General features: G+C 48.7%; 1 protein-coding gene across 3 annotated transcripts in view; it reads right to left on the reverse strand.

The window, feature by feature from the left end:
• Positions 1-16,489, reverse strand: part of Slc13a3 (solute carrier family 13 member 3) — a 52,606-nt gene that overhangs the window by 21,807 nt on the left and 14,310 nt on the right. For all 3 annotated transcript variants that reach the window (XM_042694593.1, XM_042694594.1, XM_042694592.1), the window contains exons 2-5: positions 13,415-13,680; positions 12,320-12,483; positions 5,655-5,721; positions 3,169-3,351 (exon numbers count right to left, since the gene is read on the reverse strand). In XM_042694593.1, coding sequence (XP_042550527.1) covers positions 3,169-3,351; positions 5,655-5,721; positions 12,320-12,483; positions 13,415-13,680 — 680 coding nt within the window. The remainder of the gene's footprint in view (positions 1-3,168; positions 3,352-5,654; positions 5,722-12,319; positions 12,484-13,414; positions 13,681-16,489) is intronic.

Consider the following 16,489-nt stretch of genomic DNA (forward strand, 5'->3'; position numbering starts at 1 on the left):
AGAGTGCTTGCCTTGCATGTATGAGGCCCTGGGTTCGATTCCTCAGCACCACATTAGCAAAAAAAAAAAAATCTTGAAAAAGAAAAGAAAAATCAAAATGTCATAAGTTAATACAAAGTGTAATACTCCAAATAAGATAATTTATCCATTAAAAATGTATGTTTCCTGTAAAATTTTAATGATTAAAATCAGGCCATAAAACTGTAGCAATCGTATGTTGTCAATAATATTAAATAGGGTTAGGAATGTGGCTCAGTGGTAGAGTGCTTGCCTAGCATGCATGAAGCCCTGGGTTCCATTCCTCAGTACCACATACACAGAAAGAGCCAGAAGAGGCACTGTGGCTCAAGTGGCACTGTGGCTCAAGTGGTAGAGTACTAACCTTGAGCAAAAACAGCTCAGGGACAGTGCCCAGGCCCTGAGTTCAAGCACCAGGACTGGCAAAATAATTATAATAATATTAACTATGTATAGACATCATTAAATATATGGTGATATAAAAGACTAGAAGGAAGTCTGATATCAATTGGATTGAAGTGTTTCATAATGTGCCTGTGTCATTTTATAATCAGATGGAACGAATAAAATGGACCTCCAGGGCAGCTGTGTCCGTGCCCAGGCTCCCACAGCCCCTGGCTGGAGGTGCAGAATCATGCAGCCTAGATGGAAAGCCCCCTTTCCATCCCAAAGGCCTCAGGCTATGCCATCAAAGGTTGCAGCCAGTTTGCAACAAAAATTCTAGGCACCAGTGGCTCACATCTAGAATCCTGGCTGCTCAGGAGGCTGAAATCTGAGGATCACGGTTCGAAGCCAGCCTGAGCAGGAAAATCCATGAGATTCTTATCTCTAATTAACCATTTTAAAAAGCCAGAAGTGGAGAAGTGGAGTGTGTCTCAAGTGGCACAGTGCTAGCCTTGAGCACAAAAGGTCAGGGACAGTACCCCGGTCATCAGTTCAAGCCTCAGGATTGGGACAGCAATAAATAAAAACCAAGAACAAAAATTCTAAGCTTGTCTTTCCACAGCTCCAATGCTTTCTCCTCACTTTTTTCAAACTCAAGGCAAGTCTTGTTCCCATGTGAAAACCACCACAGCAGCTGCCCCCCACTCCAAACTCAGTTCCAGGCCCTGCACGCCACAGTCCTTGGCTTCCTGTCCAGATCAGGGGCTGGGCTCCTACAGATCCCGGCACCAATGCTCAGCCACCCTGCCAGCAGTACACTACAGGGAAGAAAGGGCTGAGCTCAGCTTCTCCCATACTAGAAGAGGACAATATTGGCTTCTGGTTGTTCAACTACCAACCAAAGCCATGAGGTTCAGCCAAGGTCTCCTTCAAAGGATAGAGATCAAAAGATGCCGAGGTTTGTTGCAAAACTCTGTGTGTTCACCCTGGCTGGCAGCGTGTGCAACTGGGTCCTGGCTCACAGCCTCAATGAGAATCTAGGCAAGGCCCAGCCCCCTTCCCCTGTAATTCTAACATGCCCTGTTCTGTTTTGTTTTGTGTTGTTTTCCACCAACTACTAAAAGGAAAGAGTTTAGAGTTCTAGAATGTAGTGGTAATTCACCAGACCAAACACAGGTAGGGCTATGAAAAAGTCCTGGAAAATAACTTTTTTTTCCTTTTGAGATAGGGTGTTACTATGTAACCTAGGTGGGCCTTGAATTCATGATGCTCCTGCCTCAACCTGCTAAGTGCTGGGATTATAGGCATGTATCACCATGCTTGGTGAGGGGAAGTAACTCATGAGTCTAGCACAGGGAACCAAGGCCACTTTCCTTCCATTGGGCTTGTAGGTTTGACTCTGCTTGAACGCCAACATTTGGAACCATACTGAATACCAGTGCTAATGTACAGCTGCTTATATTTGCACTTATGCAAATCTAATCAACATATGCTACATCTCCACTGCCATAGCTGGAGGTGGAGAGGGTAAAAGGGCATTAGAAACATGGCTTCTCAGAATCCTGGAATCTGAAGATCACAGACACAGAATCTTGGAGGACTGGATCTTTATTCTTCCTTTGATTTCTTAGAAACTAGAGGCCAGGATTGTAGAACAAGGTTGTGAGCGGAGAATTCTCTTCTATTGTCAGCCACAGCAGATCTCACAGAACGCACTACTTCTCTTGCCCCATCCAGCAGGGTTTTTTTGTTGTTGTTGTTTTGTTTTTGTTGTTCATGGGACTTAAACTCTAGGCCTGGGCGCTGTCCCTGAGCTCTTCAGCTGAAGGCCAGTGCTCTACCACTTGAGCCAGAGCACTACTTCCGGTTTTCTGAGTGGTTTATTGGAGATAAGAGTCTCATGGGCTTTCCGGTCTGGCTTTGAACTTCCATCCTCAGATCTCAGCTTCCTGAGTAGCTAGGATTACAGGCCTGAGCCACCAGCGCCCGGCCAGGCTTTGCTTTTTTACAGCGTCAGGCCCTCCTCTGCTCTGGCACACCATGCCTTCCCATCTAACCCGAAGGAAAGCTGGAGTTCTCAGACAGTGCTATGCTTTTAAACTTCCCCCTTCTCACCTCTGCTTTGCACAGGCGTGCCAGCCTCCCTTGCCTTTTCCCCTCCCTCCCTCCCTTCCTCTCTCCACTTTCTCCCTTCTTCTCTCCTTTCCTCTCTTCCTTCCTTCTTCACATTGTAGAGAGCATCTCACTATGTTGCTCAGGTTGTTCTCCAACTCGTGGGTTCAAGGACTACTCCTGTCTCGGCCTACTAAGTAGCTACCACTGCAGGCGTCCACCACTACACCCGCAGGCTGCCATATCTGTTCTCTTTTCTTGCTGATCCCCTCTGTGTGAAATGCTCTGCTGCCGGTGCTCACATAGCGCCTACTCTCATCTCCAGCCATCTGCTCCAATGTCACCTTAGCAAATAGAGGACCCATGACCCAACTGGCCTATTATGGTCCACTCTTTGTCACTGGGACCCTCTCATCTATCAGGGCTCTTTTGTTCACTGTCTCTTCCCTACTAGGGTGGCAGGAAATAGCACTCATGGGTGAGTGTTCCACATTCCCTGCATGGGGAATGAATAGGGGAAGAAGAGGAGAAGGAGGAGGAGGAGAAGGAGGAGCAGGAGCAGGAGCAAGAGGAGAAGGAGGAGGAGCAGGAGCAAGAGGAGGAGGAGGAGGAGGAGCCCAACTCTGGTTGAGGCACAAGGACACTCTAGTTTACCTCTTGAGCTGGCCAAGCAGGATGAGGTTGGGGGCTGTGCCGGTGAGGGTGGCGGTGCCCCCAATGCTGGCTGAGTAGGGGATGGAGATGAGGAAGCCTTTCCAGACATTTTTGCGGTATTCCTCTTCCTCCACAGGGTCAGCAGGTAGATCCAGCTGGGCCTCAGCCTCTTCTGCGTGACCCCTGCTTTCAATGACATCAAGGGAAGGTGTTCAGAGTCCCTGGCCTGTCATAGGCTGTTCTGCTTGCTGCTCGGGGGCTGAGGAGCCAAGGGGTCTTTCCTGAGGCAAAGCAGGTGCAGGTATGGATACCCTCCACTCAGATATCAATGCTAAGAATTTTTCCTAAAGAATGGATGAGACAAGGGTTTCCAGTGTGGGTGCAGGCTACTCACCACAGCATTAAATGTCATTTAAATGAAAAACAATAAAACATCCATCCAAACACAATCCTTGCTCTCAGTGCTGTTAGCATGGTGACCTGGATGGCTGTTTCCTACAGAAGCTCAGTGCCCAACAGGTGCAATACTACTTGGACTTTTATTTAAAAGTGTTGGTGTCTCCTTGAGCACTGGTTTATGCCTGTAATCCTAGCTACTCAAGAGGCTGAGATCTGAGGATTGTGGTTTGAAGCCAGCCTGAGCAGGAAAGTCTGTGAGACTCTTATCTCTAACTAGCAAAAAGACAGAAGTAGAGGCATGGCTCACATGGTAGAGTGCCAGCCTTGAGTGAAAACGCCAACGGAGAGTGTGAGACCTTGAGTTCAAGCTCCAATGCCAATATACAAACACGGAGAGAGGAGGGAGGAGCAAGGAGAGAGGAGAGAGAAAAGAAAAAGAAATGAACAGAAAAAGCCACGTGTCATGAATATACAAGTATTTAAAAAGACTAGAATAGGGCTGGGAAGGTGGCTCAGTGTTAGAGCACTTGCCTTGCATGCATGAGGCCCTGGGTTCGATTCCTCAGCACCACATAAGCAAAAAGAAAAAAGCCAGAAGTGGCGCTGTGGCTCAAATGGTAGAGTGCTAGCCTTGAGCTGAAGAGCTAAGGGACAGCGCCCAGGCCCAGAATTTAGGCCCCACGACCGGACCCAAAAAAAAAAAAAAAAGACTAGAATAAAACTAAACTAAATTAAACTAAGTTTATAACCGAGTTCAGCCCAGTAGGGTGGGCTCCGCACACCACAGTGAGGCTCTGCCCCCCCACCCCCCGGCCCGCCTCTCTATCCCCTTCCCGCTTTTTCTCCTGTACATCCATTAACCGCCTGCCACACTGGCCCTTTTACTCATGAATTTGTTTCTACAAGCTCCTTGAGGCCAGGGCCCACTGGAACGGGAGGCAAGGCCTCCCTGAGTGCATCTCTAGGGACTGGGATGGGCTCATTGGTAGATGCTCAGCTCTGCCTCCAGCAACCCATTGTTTCCGGCTGCTTCATCCAGTCAAGTCCAGGGAACCTGGCTTAGAAACAAGTGCTCCCATCTGTGCGCATCTGGCAGCCGGACCTCATGGGAACTCAGGCTTCAAAGGTGGGGCCCTGTGTCATGCCTCTGTCCTCCTGGCAGGGGAACTGTGGCTCTGCCAGGTTTGGAATACACACATATAATCAGAAGGCAGGTGGAGTGACTGAACCCGATGACCCTGACCTTGACCGTACCCCTGTGCTGCAGTGAGGACCCGCAGGCTGAATGTGACGTCCCTGTGCAGATGTCACGTCATGATGTCGAGGGGAAGGGCTGTTGCTGGGCTGCGAGGCAGTGTGGGCCTTTGAGCCTCATCTTTTCCCCCCACCTTGGTGACTCCCAGGCAACCTGTGCTCTCCCGCTGTCCTTGCTCCCTGCCTTCAAGGGAAGAGCACCAGGACCCTTGGCCCCTGGAGACCCTCAGAGAGGAACGTGCAACTGTCCTTCCCATCACGGCCAATTTCTATCCTATTCCATCCCATCCTTACTTCTCTCCACCTACCCTACCCTAGCCTATCCAGCTTACATCATCCTAGCCTGTTCGGCTTTTTAAGTGCCAGACTAACCTGGCCTGGCACTCTATCCTCCTACCTTTGCCTCTCAAGACTGCAGGTGTGTGCTACCACATCTGGCTAACAGCTGCCTTTTTTTTTTTTTTTTTTTTTCTGCTGGTCCCGGGGCCTGAACTCTGGCCTGGGCGTTGTCCCTCAGCTCTTCAGCTCAAGGCTAGCGCTCTACCACTTGAGCCACAGCGCCACTTCCAGCTTTTTCTGTTTATGTGGTGTTGAGGAATCAAACCCAGGGCCTCATGCATGCAAGGCAAGCACTCTACCACTGAGCCACCTTCCCAGCCCAACAGCTGCCTTTTTAATAGAGGTCACTGATGGCTATGCCTAAGCTACAGGGGTCCCCAGTGGGAACATGGACATTGGGTCACCTGGGCAGGGCTGGCTGTAGTGTCCGGTTCTTGCCCAAAGTTCCCTTGGATCAGGCCCTGGCTCCCTTCCGAATGTCTGGGGACACTTACCCTTCTGTGCTGGCGAGAAACTGCATCTCCATGGGCACCATGTGGAGCCCGTTTCTTCGCACAGCAGCTAGGAGGAGAGAGGATGACTTTAGTGCAATGGAGCAAGGCGATGGAAGAGTTCCAGTTCTCCTGCAGCCAGGCACTGGCCAAGGATGTCATACCATTCATTTAATAGGGGAATAGAAGAAAATAGAGTGGGGAGGGGGCAAGGAAACAGGAAGGGGGTGAGAAGGACAGGGAACAGTGAGCATCTGTAAAAAGCACATGGTAGGCCACAAGGTCTATGTTGTAACTATTCAACTCAGCCATTGTAACTCAAAGTGCCTCAGTTTGGACACTGGAATTTGAAATTTTTGTTGCTGTTGATTGTAGGGCTTGAACTCAGGGTGCCTGTTCCTGAGCTTTTGTGCTCAAGGCTAGTGCTCTATGACTTTGAACCACGGCACCACTTCTGGTTTTCTGGTGGTTCACTGGAGATAAGAGTCTCATGGCCTTTCTTGCCTGGGCTGACTCTGAACCATGATCCTCAGATCTCAGCCTCCTGAGTAGTTAGGATTACAAGCGTGAGCCACCAGTGCCCAGCCTGGAATCTGAATTCCATAGGCTCTTCACATGCCACAAAGTATTTTCATTCTTTGGATTTATTTCAACTATTAAAAAAATACATTAAAAACTACAGTTAGCCAACAGGCTTCACAGAAGGCAGACGGGATTCATTGTGTCATGGTTTGCCAAACCTTGATATAATGAATTTACCAAGACTGGGTGAGGTAGCTCACACCAGTTATCTCAGCTACCCTGTGACCAGAAGGATTAAAGTTTGAGGAAAAACAAAAACAGCAAACCAAAAACAACAGACAAAAGAAATCCTCATGAGACCTCAGCTTAACAGGAAGAGTTGAGTGTGGTACATGCCTGTTAGCCCAACTTCAGTGGGAAGTATAAATAGGAGAACCATGATCCAGACTAGCCCAGTGAAAAAGCAAGGTCCTATCTCTAAGAAAGGCTGGAGGCATGGCTGCCTAGTAAGTGCAAAGCCCTGAGCACAAAGCCAATTATGCCATAGAAAGAAAGGGGAGGGGAGGGGAGGAGGGTGAGAGGAAAGGGGGAGGAAGCAAGGAAAGAATTCACAGGGAAGCCCAAAATTCAGTGAATTCAGTATTCAGTGAGTGTGGTCACTGTGGGCAAGAAAGACAAGGTCTTGCCCAACACTGGGAACTGTTCCAACCCTTCCTGCCAGGCCATGTCCTCTTGCTGTACCTAAGGTTGGTTCTGCTGACCATGGGAAGAGTGTGAAGGTAAAAGTCAAGAACACACATGTTGGGTCTGGGCCAGGCAAAGGACTTTGGGGCTCAGGAGTGGAAACACGTGTTCACCAGCAGCCCACGAGGCCCCAGCCCAGGGCATGGAGGCAGGAAGCTGTTAATAGCACACCAATGGTGGGAGCAAAGTCACTCCCCAGGGGATGGCCTGACAGGAAGGACTCTGACCCAGTGACCCCTCATCTCTTGCTCACTCTGGACCTTCACGCTGGGCTGGGACCACAGTGGTTGAGGAGCTCACTTGCTCTTCAGGCACAAGCCACAGGTGAACTCTTCAGTGGGTACATACACAAGAGCTGTCTGGGGGTCCTGGGTTCACTCCAGAGGTGTGTTAGTAGCTGTAGAGTGGGCCTTAGTCAGTTTTGAACAGTTCTATAGGTGATGGATTTGTGCTGTCTGGAGCAAGAGCAACTCCTCTGAAGCACAGATAGGGAGATGAGGCCTCCAGTGGCTGCCCAGGCGCTGGGTGGTTTGGTTGTTCCCCAGTTTGTCCCATGCACAGAACCTAGCTGCTCACCACCTGCCCATAGCAACTACACGTGCCCCCAACAGTCATGCATGCAGGATAGATGGGAACTAATTTTGGTGTGGAAGATGGGTTCCCTGTTTCTTTAGGCAGAGAAGTATAAATGTAGAAATAGTTTATACCAGCATTAGGTTTCTGATGATAATAGCAAAAATAAAGCCAACAATGAGATGAAATTGAAAAAGAAAAAGGAAACTCTCTTAAGCCAAATGCTCTTAACCCCCTACCCTGGGTCTCCTCTGAGGTTCCCAGGCCGCTGTGGCTTGGGAAAGCCCATGGCAACAAACGACAGAACAGAGATGCTAGTCAGCCTTCCTGGTTCACAGAAGTTGGGCTGGACTGAGCTCTGAGCTGAGACAATGGCTTGGTCATAGGGTCTCAACCTTTGGGTTTACCTCAGACGAGGTGACTGAGAAATTTCATAAGTGTCATCTTACAGCAGCCTCGCAGAACTAGCAGGGCCTATTACCTTCCCCCATCTACTTGGAGAAACTGAGACCAGAGAGGGGTCTAGAGGAAATACGGCACCAGGCGCCAGTGGCTCACACCTGTAATCCCAGCTACTCAAGAGGCTGAGACCTGAGGGTTGAGGTTTGAAACCAAGATCAGGCAGACATATCCCCAAGACTCTGATCTCCAGTGAACCAGCAAAACCCTGAAGGTGTGGGCATGGCTCAAGTTGTAGAGCATCAGTCTAGAGCAGAAAAAGCCAAATAAGAGCTCAAGGCCTCCCCCACCAAAACAAGAGGAAGCAGTGGGCTAGTGGAAGAGCCAGACTGGTACCCGGGACTGTTAATCCTTCGACTCATGACTTTCCCATCTCCAAGGCACCCATGTGACGTTCAGCAAATCTGCCGATAAGAGTCCAACCTCTCAGTATGATTGAGAAGCTCTATGACACACACAAGGCCCTCCTAGAAGAGTTCTGGGTCAAACTAGGCAGACAACCCAAGGAGGAGGTCAAAGGTACCTGTGTGAGGGTTCATGTGTATTCATTCATTTGCAGCCTGGGAGGTAAGAATGATCACCCCAGAGGGACATGGGAGGAAACTGAGGTTTGTTCACTCTCTCTTCTAACACTGTGTCTGCTGACTACCCAGCCTGTGCTGAGTGTTACAGGTGGATAGGACTGTGGCCATTATTTGTGGAGATGGGAAGGATTCGTGGAGCCTTCACAGGGCAGATCACAAACAAGGGAACACACACACCCTGCTCAGCTCCAAAAAGCCTGACAGTAATTCTCATCCATTGCCGTGTACAGTCACTTCCCCACACTGGCTCTGGATTCCATGTGTCACTCAATCAGCACAACACAGGAGGTTTTGTCCTCACGCTGTGGGTAAGAAATCGCAGGAGGTGCTTTGGCACGATGCAGGAAAAGTGGAAGAGGAAGTCAATGCCTCATCCAGTCAAAGATTGCTTTGCAAATGGTGACATCTTGGGCATTCCTAGACAACAGCTTTGCTGGCATGCACAGTGACTTTCTTTGGTCAGAAGAGGCAAATTCCATAGTATCGGAAGTCAGGTGGGTCCCTCAGTGGTTGAAAGATATGGGGCCCATCTCTGCTTTTAGTATCTTTATCCCAGGGGCTCTGACAGCTGTGGTGAGAACAGTACCCTCTGTAGGTGGAACACGTAATGAATGCTTACAGGGAAAATGGAAGAAGTGCCACAGAGCTGGGGAAGGGAATGGGAAATGTGTATGACTTCCCACCAACACTGAAGAGCGCTGGGGTCTTGTCCAGTGAGGTCCACCCTGCCTGGGGTCTGCTCCCTTCTGATCCAGGCCCCGTGGCTCATCACTCGTAAGTGCAGGTTGTGAATTCAGACAAAACTCTGTCCTCACTCCATGTAACTCTGGGCAAATGATTCTGCCTCTCTGAGCTTGTCCCTTCATCTGTAAAAGGAGACTGTCTACCTTCTGGTACCATTAGGAAGATTAAACAAGCTAATGGGTATGAGCACGGGGTCATATTTCATACACAGTAGGTCTTTAGAAAATGACCTTCATATTAGCATTGTTGTGTGGCTGCTACAGGTGAACTTAAAGTCCCAGGGAGACTCCTTGTCCTTCTCCTGTTCCACCAACACCAACTTCCACATCCCATAGCTTGTCTCATTTCCAGCCACTGGCATGACCAAAGCACAGAAACTGGGTGAAAAGGACATCTCTCTGCCCCAGAGTTAGTCTTGTCCTGGGCCTCAGAGGCTGATCATTAACCAGCCCTCACTCTCCGATCTTGTGGCCTGGAAGTCAAGTGTCCACCCCAGCTTCCAGGCTCTCCTGCCTTCTCACACTCTACAGCACAGGGCAAATGACTCAGGACTTTGCATTACAACCACACTGTGTGTTACCTTGGGCAGGAGACAGTGCTAAGTAGCTGCCCCAGAAACAGCCAGAGCTGTTTACTATCTGCTTATTTACAGGAAAATCATCCAACTACTGTTATCTCTTCCCTTCTACGTGGAACAAGACTGCCCTTGTGGAAGTCCTAGCTCTGCTTAGGTAATGACAGCAGAATTCAGCGCGAATCATGTGATCACTTTGCATCTCACCTGTAAAGGGCTTAAGGTACTCTGAGCTTTCAGGGCTGTAGTGAAAATAAAATGAGAACTGTTTTGTGCATGATGGGGCAAGGCATACACTGCTGAAGCATGACAATCACTTTGTGGAGCAATGTTTTACTTTTAACAGGTACCTGTTCATTTTAACACACACTGCAAAGAACATAACTATATGTGATAGTGATAGAACCCAAGTCTACTGGGCTGATTTCCCATCTCTTGGGTGATGTGGCTTCTATCTTTGAATCCCAGGTGGTCTCTGTTACTCTGCCATTACATTTACATCCAGCCAGCAGGAAGCAGACTGCAAGAAGTACCCAGCAGGAAGCAGACAGTAGGAAGTACACAGCAGGAGGGCAGAAGCCAGCAGTTAGACTTATCATTTCTACTTATAGCCCATTGGCTACACTTAATCATCTGACCACATCTAACCAAAAGGGAAGCTAGGAAATTCAGTCTTTGCTCTGCACAGTCATTTGCCCTGTGGGGATTCTATTACTAAAAGAACAAAAGAAGAATTGATACGGGGATAGACTAACAATTTCTGCCTACATATGTATCTATTTAAAGCTAGCTTTAAAAATATGTTTAGGTAGTTAGGTGGAGTCTGATATCTGAGGATCGTGGTTCAAAGCCAGCTCAGGCAGGAAAGTCTGGGAGACTGTTATCTCCAGTTAACTACCAGAAAACTGGAAGTGGCTCGAAGTGGTAGAGCACTAGCCTTGAGCCCAAGAGCTCAGGGATATCGCAGAGGCCCCAAGTTCACTCCCCAGAACAACAACAACAATATAAACACACACACATATAACTATATATATAGTTTTCATATGTATACATATATATGTCAATAAAAGTGAGACTTTTTTTTTTTTTTTTTTGGGTCCAGTCGTGGGGCCTGAACTCTGGGCCTGTGTGCTATCCCTCAGCTCTTCAGCTCAAGGCTAGCGCTCTACCACTTAAGCTACAGCGCCACTTCCGGCTTTTTTCATTTTGCTTATGTGGTGCTGAGGAATCGAACCCAGGGCCTCATGCATGCAAGGCAAGCGCTCTACCACTGAGCCACCTTCCCAGCCCCATAAAAGTGAGACTTCTTATGGTGGCTGTGATATGGCTGTACTTTGTGGCCATGAGAGACCAGAGTTACCAGCAAGAACTCCTGATGTGTTTCTGGATGGATCCCAGAACTGCCTTTCTCTAACTTCATGATATCCGAAGAAAACACCCCCTATTATTAACCCAAAGACAGACATTCTTTTACTTTGGCCAAAATAATTCTCAGTGGTATAGCTGGTTTCATGGATAAGAGAGTAGGCTCTGGAGCCAAATTACCTGGGTCCAATGTTGGGCTCAGCCATTTGCTGTGTGATCTGAGAAAGTCAACTTCCCTTCTCTGGGCTAGCTCCCTTCTAACCTGGGCTCTCTCTGACATCCTTCCCACAGGAGCAACTAGGTTCTGTGTGCTTAGCTTTCCATTTTTCATGTAACAAGCCGAGTTGTTGCTCATACATAATTGGCACCATGACCACTGTGAGCAACATGATGGTTTGTTCTATGACCACAATTGCTTCAGGAGATCTGTTTAGACACTTTGGTTTGCTAATTATGGTGTCTCATAAAAGCAGCATGGCATCCTACGTGAGCAATGCCACCCTTTATTAGCTATGGAACTCACACCCCCTCAAATTCCCACCTCCAGATGAATGCAGCTAGCATCGAGTATGGCCATGTTGCCTCTGCGGGCCTGATGGCTGGCCTGGGCCATGCCCTCCCCAGTAGTGCTGGGGAGTTCCCATGCCTGCCTCTCCTCCTTCACCCCTCCCCTCCCCCCCTGCCACTGGCTACCCTCACTGTCCAATCTGCTGCCCCAGCTGCCTTGGTGGTGCCAGTCTTGTTGACTGAGATCTCATCGTTTCCATGGGCATTTCTGTTGTGAGTAGGGACACAGCATCTGTTCAAATGATTGCAAGCAAGTATAATTATTGTGCCTCTTTCAAAGGGCCACTTTGAAGGGCAAGAACCTACATATGTAGCTCACTTGGCTCACTGCTCAGCTCACAGTATGCTCAATTAATGCAAAACCTTCCAAATCAAGGAGCCATGGTTTGACTTTCTAAGTCTCAGTTACAACTACTGGGCATGGACTAGGTGCCCAATAATGGTGTATGCTCGTGGCCTTCCCCAGCACCCTTTCGATATCACTCCCCACCCCTTCACAAGGGTAGAGCAGGCCCCAATGCCTTTCCAAGCCTCACCTGCATTCTCCTCATGTTCCTGGCTGAGGTCTTTCGGAGGCTCCTTCTGGCCAAAGAGACTCTTGAGGATGGCACTAGCGATGGGCAGCATCATGGCAGTGGAGGCGGTGTTGCTCAGCCACATGGACAGGAACGAGGTGGTGACCATCATCCCCAGGATGAGCCTGAGGACCAGAGGAAGTTCAAAGTGAAGTGCAAGATGGACCCAGACCACGAGGTCTTGGAGTTCCTCTGCTCCTAGCTTCTGATTCCCATGCTTGAGGAAGCCAAACCCCTGCCCATTTGGCAGACTGAAAGTCAAGGTCCAGAGAAGGCCAGCCAGGGACCAGTAATCAGATTTATTTTAGGTCTAAGGAATCCTTGGCTCAATTTGTCTCAGTGAAACGGCCACAGGTACCTGTGGGAAGATAGTTCTGAAGGCTTTCCAAGGCTGCAGTGGTCGCTCCTGTGTCTCCAAACCCTCAATGGCACCTACTTCAGAATCAAGTGGCTGGACATCAAGATTTGTCAGCTAGCCTAATGGCCTCGCCAGCCTTCCTCCTGTTCTCCCCCCCACCCCACTCCACCTTGGCTCAAACTTCTGGACTTCCCACCAGCAACCAACATGCCTGGACTCTTCCTCCCAGCCTTTGTTTGGTCCTTTCCCACCAACAGAATCTAGGTTTCATGGTTGTTGTTTTTCTTCTTTCTTCTTCGTATTGATTTTCTAATGTGCTGCCCTACCACATATAAAGAGCTGCAGAAGTTGGGCTGACTCTGACATCCAAACCTGCCATGGGTCTTCCCAGACCTACCTGCTGTATCAGGGGTGCACAGATATGTATTATAAAGAAAGCTGTTTGCATAACTTTATTCTGCTATAGTATTTTAAATCCTGAGCTGGGTCTAAATGCAGTGAAAGAACACCTGATCCTCTGAGAATAAAAGTCCAAGTCTAGAGGACAGCCAGGGCCCACTGCTCTAAGGCCATGGGACAGCAGTCCCTACACATGGGCCAGGGCCTCAGCATGTGAACCCTCTCCCCAGGGGCTCTTACGGAGGACAATGGTACCCCAAGGGCCTGTCATTGTGTATGGTGCATAGGCATTCACTAACCTGGCAGGCTGGACCCCCACAAACATGAGGACCTTAAGGGCGATTCTCCGGTGCAGGTTCCACTCCTCGATGGCGCTGGCCATGATCAGACCACTGAGGAAGAGGAAGTTGGTGTCGAGGAAGTACTGGGAGCAGACCTTGTTGGAGGGTAGGATGCCCAGGAAGGGGAACAGGATGATGGGGAGTAGCGCGGTCACGGCCAGTGGCAGGGCCTCTGTGCACCAGTACACTGCCATGAGCAGAACCACGAACAGACAGCGGCCCTCCTGCAGGGGAGCATGCAGAGAAGCAGTGGGTGTGGAAGTGTCCCAGGCCTTGACCTTGTATGGGTGCTGTGACCTTTCTGGGTCTTATTTTGCTCAGCTATAAGATGAACAAGCTATTTCTGGCCCCTTCTGAAGACTGTTGCAGAATTAAATAAAATACTCCCATTGGCTTACATGTGTCCCCTGCCACACAGATGAGAATATAAAGAATATACTTGATCAGGGATCCCAGAAACTTCTGGAAGGGCAGTGAGGAGGTGAGGGAGAACAAAGTCAACACAAAATGTGCTTAGGCCATCCCTGGCTCATTGGCTTCCACTACTCCGGGAGACAACATGGCTCCCAGAGAGACAAGTGCTAAGCAGAGTGTGGGCCAGGAAACTGAGTGCGTAGTTGGAAAGGCAGATATGTCAGCATCTCCTTGTTGTGGACTGAATGTGTTTCCCTTTCCTCCATTCATGTATTTAGACCTAGTCACTGTGGCAGTAACAAGAGGTGGGACTTCAGGCTAAGAGGGTTTGGTTATCATCAATGAGATCAGTGCCCTTATCAAAGAGACCCAGGGCTTCCCTTCTGCCAAGTGAGGTGCAGCAGCAGCAGGGTACCCTTGAGTCAGAGCCAGCCCTCACTAGGCACTAACTCCCCCAGTGCCTCCATTTTGGATATCTGTCGAGCAATGGAGTTTTGGAGGTTCGTGGCCTGCTGTTTGACAATTACCCATTCTGTGGCATTTTGGTATCGCAGCTCTCATGGACTGAGACAGTCCAGCTCCCTTTGTCCCCCACTATCTGGTTCACACCTGGGATTTCTTTGGCTTCGTCTGGCATTAGACACAAGCTTGACCAAGGAAACACTCCAGGGAACTCACACTCTGAGAACCAGTTCCCAACCATGAGGTTTGTCTGTTTTTCTACTAGGAGAACTGAGGCCTGTTGAATGCCATTTTCCCAAGGTCCCTACACGTGTAAGATTCTGTTAACACTCATCTCATTCACACACCTGTATCACAGTTGCTCACTCTCCCTGCCCCCCTGGCCCCCAGACCTCCCCTGAAGTCCTTCAGGAGAACCTATCAAAGACAGAAGCTCCTCAGAGATGCCAGCATCTCTCCAAGCTGACACTGGAGAAGTGTTTGGCACCAGGCATGAGATGCCTATGCCAGAAGGTTCTTTTGTATGGGAGTCGTGTCTTCCAGCTGAATCTGGGCTTATCTGGGCCAAACACAGAGAACAAGGGTGAGCTTGGTTTACAGGACACCCACCAGATGGAAATGTGTGTTTCTGGAAGAGACATACTAAGAGTGGTTCTGGAATGAAAGGTGTAGTGACACCATACCCAGAAGAGTGTGTGCATGCTCCACACGGTTCTGTGTACTGACGGGAGAGATCTGCAAGGAGCTGAGCAGAGGCCTTCTGAAAGTTCTGTATCAGACAGCTACGTAACCTCCACAGATTTGGGTATTCAACATGACATGCTTACTCTCTGTTTCCCTGACTTCCATACAAATCCCTTGAGGACAGGGTCCTTGATTCGTGTATCTCATTCTCTTTGTATCCTTTGGGCCTAGCACAGTGGCTGGTATTGTAAAGACTTGGTATCAGCCAGTAGAGAATGGATGAATGAATTGATGGGTGAATAGATGGATGGATGGATGGGTGTATGAAGGAAGGATATATTATGACCCTTAGCTTTTCCTCAGCTGCCAGCTTCAGCTTCTGGATATAAAGAGAGTAGATGTCATCTACCCTCAGGAGCTCATTTTTTGGGTAGGGCAGGGCTGCAGACACACCTGCCCACAAGAGCAGGCATATGCAGTAGCTGATGTGGCTCTAGGTCGCTCAGGATTAAGTAATTTAGTTTAGAGGCCAAAGGGAGACAACTGCAATGAGAAGGCTGGGGAGAACCTACTTGAACCACACCTCAGAGAATGAAAGCTTGTGCAGACTCCTAAGTCAGGCTCTGTAGTATCCTGCAGAACGAAGTTGGGGGCAGTAGAGGAACTTTGCAAACATTATCCCTTAACTGGACAGGAATTGGGGTGTGGAAGACACACAGAGTGGCTGAGACACTCATGAATAACAACCAAATTAAAATTTTTAGGAGATAATATACTTCCCACTAGCAACATTCTAAGGCCAGATCTTAAGTAGAGAGCCAAGTAAGATAATGCCTGTAACCCCAGCACTTGAGAAGCTGGGTAGGGGGACTGAGAGTTGCAGGCTAACTTGGTGACATAGCAGGATCTATCTCAAGAAAATAAAGAACGAAGAAAGGGCCTGACTACAACTTGCGGCCTCAAAGGGAAAATCAAGAGAGCCTAAACAGCTTTATACTTATAATCAACAACTTTAGAGGAAGCAGAGTACCTTCTTGAAAAAAATATAAAATACTCAGGTATCAGGAAAAGATACAGCTGTATGTTTCAGAGTCTATTAAAGAAAGATAGTCAATCATTCAAAATCTGTCCACAAAGAAAGGATGAAGAAATGAATGATGCCATCTTCCCAGAGGATGGAGGAGGAAGAGGTGACACCATAAGAGAATACCAGTTTCTCCCCACTGCCCATCTCCAACTTCTGGCCCAGGTAGAAAAGTGGAGGATCTTGGTCTCATTTCTGAACTGAGACCTCATTAAGGTATAGAAGCAACTGCAGATTTTTTTTCAAGTGTCTGGGGAAGCCACAGGTATACAGGGGGACTGAGAATAGGAAAAGAACTCCCCCCACTGGAAACATTTCATGGCAAAAGCTGGGGAGAAAAATGAACAGCTCTGTTTATAAAATTAGCCTTGCTGAGCTACAATTTACTA

This window comes from Dipodomys spectabilis, unplaced genomic scaffold, assembly GCF_019054845.1.
Source record: "Dipodomys spectabilis isolate Male_0828 unplaced genomic scaffold, ASM1905484v1 ptg000175l, whole genome shotgun sequence".
Taxonomy (NCBI): Eukaryota; Metazoa; Chordata; class Mammalia; order Rodentia; family Heteromyidae; genus Dipodomys; species Dipodomys spectabilis.